Below are 3,924 nucleotides of genomic sequence, written 5' to 3' on the forward strand. Positions count from 1 at the left end.
TCATGCTCGTGGAGCTTGCTTTAGTCCATACAGTGCTTTGGTTAGCTTATATACATGGTAGGGAAACTTTGAATCTACAAACCCAGGAGGTTGCTTCATGTACACTTCTTCCTCAATAAATCCATTCAATAAAGCACTTTTGATGTCCATTTGAAACACCATGAATCCTTTAAATGATGCATATGCCATAAGGATTCGTATGGACTCCAGTCGAGCTACTGGAGCAAAAGTTTCGTCATAGTCGACTCCTTCCTGTTGTGAATATCCTTGAGCAACTAATCTGGCTTTGTTCCTTACAACCTTTCCATCCTCATTAAATTTATTTTTGAAAACCCACTTTGTTCCAATTACAGAGATATTTCCAGGTTTGGGTATCAGTTTCCATACTTGATTTTTGCCAAATTGATCTAACTCTTCCTGCATTGCTTGTATCCAACTTGAGTCTTTTAGAGTTTCCTCAATCTTCTTGGGTTCAACCTGAGAGATTAATGCTATGTTTGCTTTCTTTTTGAGAGCTCCTCTGGTTTTTATTCCTTCATTTGGGTCCCCTATGATAAATTTTTGAGGATATTCAGGTTCACTTCTCCATTAATTTGGATGAACTGCGTGAGTAGTTGACTCCTTCCGATGATCTGGTACACGATTGCTGACTTCTTTAGTTGACTCTATCGTAGCATCAGATTTATCAATCGACTTTTGAGATTTGCTAATCTCCTGAATTTCTTGAGCTTGATCTTCATCACCTACAGTAATTCATTTCTCGGTCTAGGGGTTATTTTCATCAAATATAACATGTACAGATTCTTCCACACATAATGTACATTTATTATAGACTCTAAAAGATCTACTATTTAATGAGTAGCCCAGAAAAATACCTTCATCACTTCTTGGATCGAATTTTCCAAGATTGTTCTTACCATTATTGTGAATAAAATACTTACTTCCAAAGGGATGAAAGTAACTGATATTAGGACGTTTACCTTTCCATAGTTCATAAGGAGTCGTCTTCAGAATGGACCTTATGAGACATCGATTGAGAATGTGACATGATGTACTTACCCCTTTTGTCTAGAATGATTTGCAGTAAATGATCTAGTAACATGGTTCTTGCCATATCTTGGAAGGTTCTGTTTTCCTTTCAACAACTCCATTTTGTTGAGGTGATCATGGTGTAGAGAAGTTATGAGTATATCCCTGATCATTACAGAAGTCTTCAAATGCTCTATTTTCAAATTCTCCTCCATGATCACTCTGAATTGTTGCAATTAGATATCCCTTTTCTCTTTCAACCTTTTTGCAGAAGATCTCAAAAAATTTCAATGCTTCATCTTTATAAGATAAAAAAATCACCCAAGTGAAACGTGAATAATTATCAACAATAACAAAAACATATCATTTTCCTCCAATACTGGCAGTTCTAGTAGGCCCAAATAAATCCATGTGAAGTAATTGCAAAGGTTTAGAAGTAGATACAATATCTTTATTTTTGAAAGAGTTTCTAGTTTGTTTTCCTATTTGACAGGCATCACAGATATATGTTCTAGAAAAATTCAGTTTGGGTAGACCAATAACAAACTCATGCTTGGACAATTTTTCTATCAAATGCATGCTAGCATGACCAAGTTTCCTATGTCATAACCATGGATCATCAGACATGGATGTTAAACAAATGTGACCATCTATATTTTCAAAACCATCAAGAATATAAACATTTTCATACCTTTTACTTGGGAGGATTATTTTACTTGTCTCATCTTCAATAGCACAACCTATTTTCTTAAGTTTACCTCATAGGCTAAGTCGCATAGCTAACTTATACTCAGGAGATTGTCGTTAAGTCCATCGACGAGATAAACTTCAGTAATATCGCAGTTGTTATTGAAAGGAATTGTTCCAATACTGATTATCTTTCCTGTTGAGTCATCTTCAAACTTAATGCTTCCTCCATCAATTTTTGTAATTTCTTTGAATAGGTTTTTATCACATGTCATGTGACTAGAACACGCACTATCTAAATACCATTTTCCTTTGCTGCTTCTCTTGTGGTGTTCCTGCAAAACATAGTGATTACTTCTTATTAGGTACCCAAGCTTGCTTGGGTCCTGGAGGGTTAGTATAACTAGGTTCAGAATTATTTTTAGATTTCCAAATCAATCCTGAAATATTTGCTTTGCGAAAGCGACAATAAGAATATTTATGTCCACTTTTATTGCAGTAGTGACACGTAACTCCTGACCCATTTTTAGGTCTTTCATTAGTGTTAGTACTAGTGGACTATGTTCTAACTGGTCCTTCTCCAGTTGACTTGCAAGTCACCTGGTTTGACTTGACAGAACTATGACTGGTGGATTTGCGTATGGCATTGAGTTGCATTTGCAATTCCTCAAACTCTTCTTGAAATAATTCTTTTTCAATTTCACATACTTCATGTTTGAGCTTCCAGTCTTTTACTTCTTTATTGAGTCTCTTAAGCTCATTCATAAGTTTTTGAGACTCTTTCAAAGTTAAATCAAGAATATCCTGCAATTCATTGCATCTTTCACAGTTATAAGATCTTACTCGCTTGTTTCACCTCGTGCCAAGAAAATATTCTCATTGTTGTCTTTGCATTCGTCATCTGAAGTGTCCTTGTCTGTCCAGCATCCTGAAGATTTGTTCATCTCGTTTTCCAGAATCGTCATGAAGAAAAGATTTGCTATCACTTCGTGTTCTGAACTGTTTTCATCACTCCAACTTCCAAATGATTTGTTCTTGTTAAAGCCTCTGGAAATTTTCCTTTTTAGGTCTGGGCACTCAGCTTGAATGTGTCCAAATCTTCCATACTCATAGCATTTTCCATCATTCTTGTCATGTTCGTTGATTTGCCTAGATTGCCTAGGTGGAATCCTTCCTCTCCTCGTATTTCTGAATCTTCTTATTAAACCATCCATGTTTCTTAACATCATAGCAATTTCTTCTTGAAGGGCTTCAAGATCATCATCGAGATCATTTTCAGCTATTTCAGTTGTGGCCTTAAATGCAACTGTTTTCTTTTTTTCTTCTTGATTTGTTTTCTTAAGATGTGTATTTTCAAAGGCTATGAGTTCTCCTCGTAGTTCATCATAGGATAACTTATTTAGATCCTGAGATTCAAGTGTGACTACTTTGGTCTTCCAAGTAGTTGGTAGACTTCTGAATTTTTTTCTAACTTGATCACCACTTGTATATGGTTTACCGAAGGCTTTTAGATCTTTAATTATTTTGCTAAATCTGGCAAACATCTCTTCAATAGAATCTCCTTCTTTCATTTGGAAGAGTTCGTAATCATGAACCAACATATTGATATGTGTTTCCTTTACCTTGCTGATTCCTTCGTATGTAATTTCAAGCTTGTCCCACATTTCTTTGGTTGTGTCACAGCTAGAAATTTTCTCATACTCTTCACCACTTATAGCATTATAAAGCAAGTTTCTCGCCTTATTGGTGACTTGTACCACTTCTATTTGCTTATTTGTATATGAATCTATATCTTCAGGATCAGCAAGTGGTTGAGCATCAGCTGGCAGAGGATAATTCCCCTTTTTGATGACTCTCCAAACTTTAACGTCATACGCCTTTGCATATATCTCCATACGCACTTTCCAGTGGGAGAAATGTTGTCCATTGAAGTATGGTGGCCTTACTTGCGAAGTTCCTTCCTGGAAGAGTGCTCCTACGATAACTTGATTTTCCATGATCTTTTCTCACGAGTTGTTAAGCAAAAAAGAAAAATGTGAGTCTTGCCCTGATACCAATTGAAAGTATAAGAGGGAGGGTGAATTGATTATTTTTAAACTTAATTGCTATTAGTTGACTAGTTTTTCAATTAGTCGACTAGATGTAAAAAGTTGACAGTAGTAACAATAGAATATAAGATGCTGAAATTAAATGCAGGAATTATAGACA

The 3,924-nt window shown here is 35.6% G+C and overlaps 1 protein-coding gene across 1 annotated transcript; it reads right to left on the reverse strand.

Moving 5' to 3' along the window:
* LOC138874806 (uncharacterized) lies at positions 1–3,713 on the reverse strand. Its single transcript, XM_070153595.1, has 5 exons — positions 2,580–3,713; positions 2,317–2,520; positions 1,814–2,051; positions 1,206–1,328; positions 1–548 (listed from the first exon to the last, which is right to left on the reverse strand). The coding sequence occupies exons 1-5, from the start codon at positions 3,711–3,713 to the stop codon at positions 1–3; spliced, it is 2,247 nt and encodes a 748-aa protein (XP_070009696.1).
* Between the last annotated feature and the right edge of the window lie 211 nt (positions 3,714–3,924).

Source organism: Nicotiana sylvestris, chromosome 1, assembly GCF_000393655.2.
Source record: "Nicotiana sylvestris chromosome 1, ASM39365v2, whole genome shotgun sequence".
NCBI classification, from domain to species: domain Eukaryota; kingdom Viridiplantae; phylum Streptophyta; class Magnoliopsida; order Solanales; family Solanaceae; genus Nicotiana; species Nicotiana sylvestris.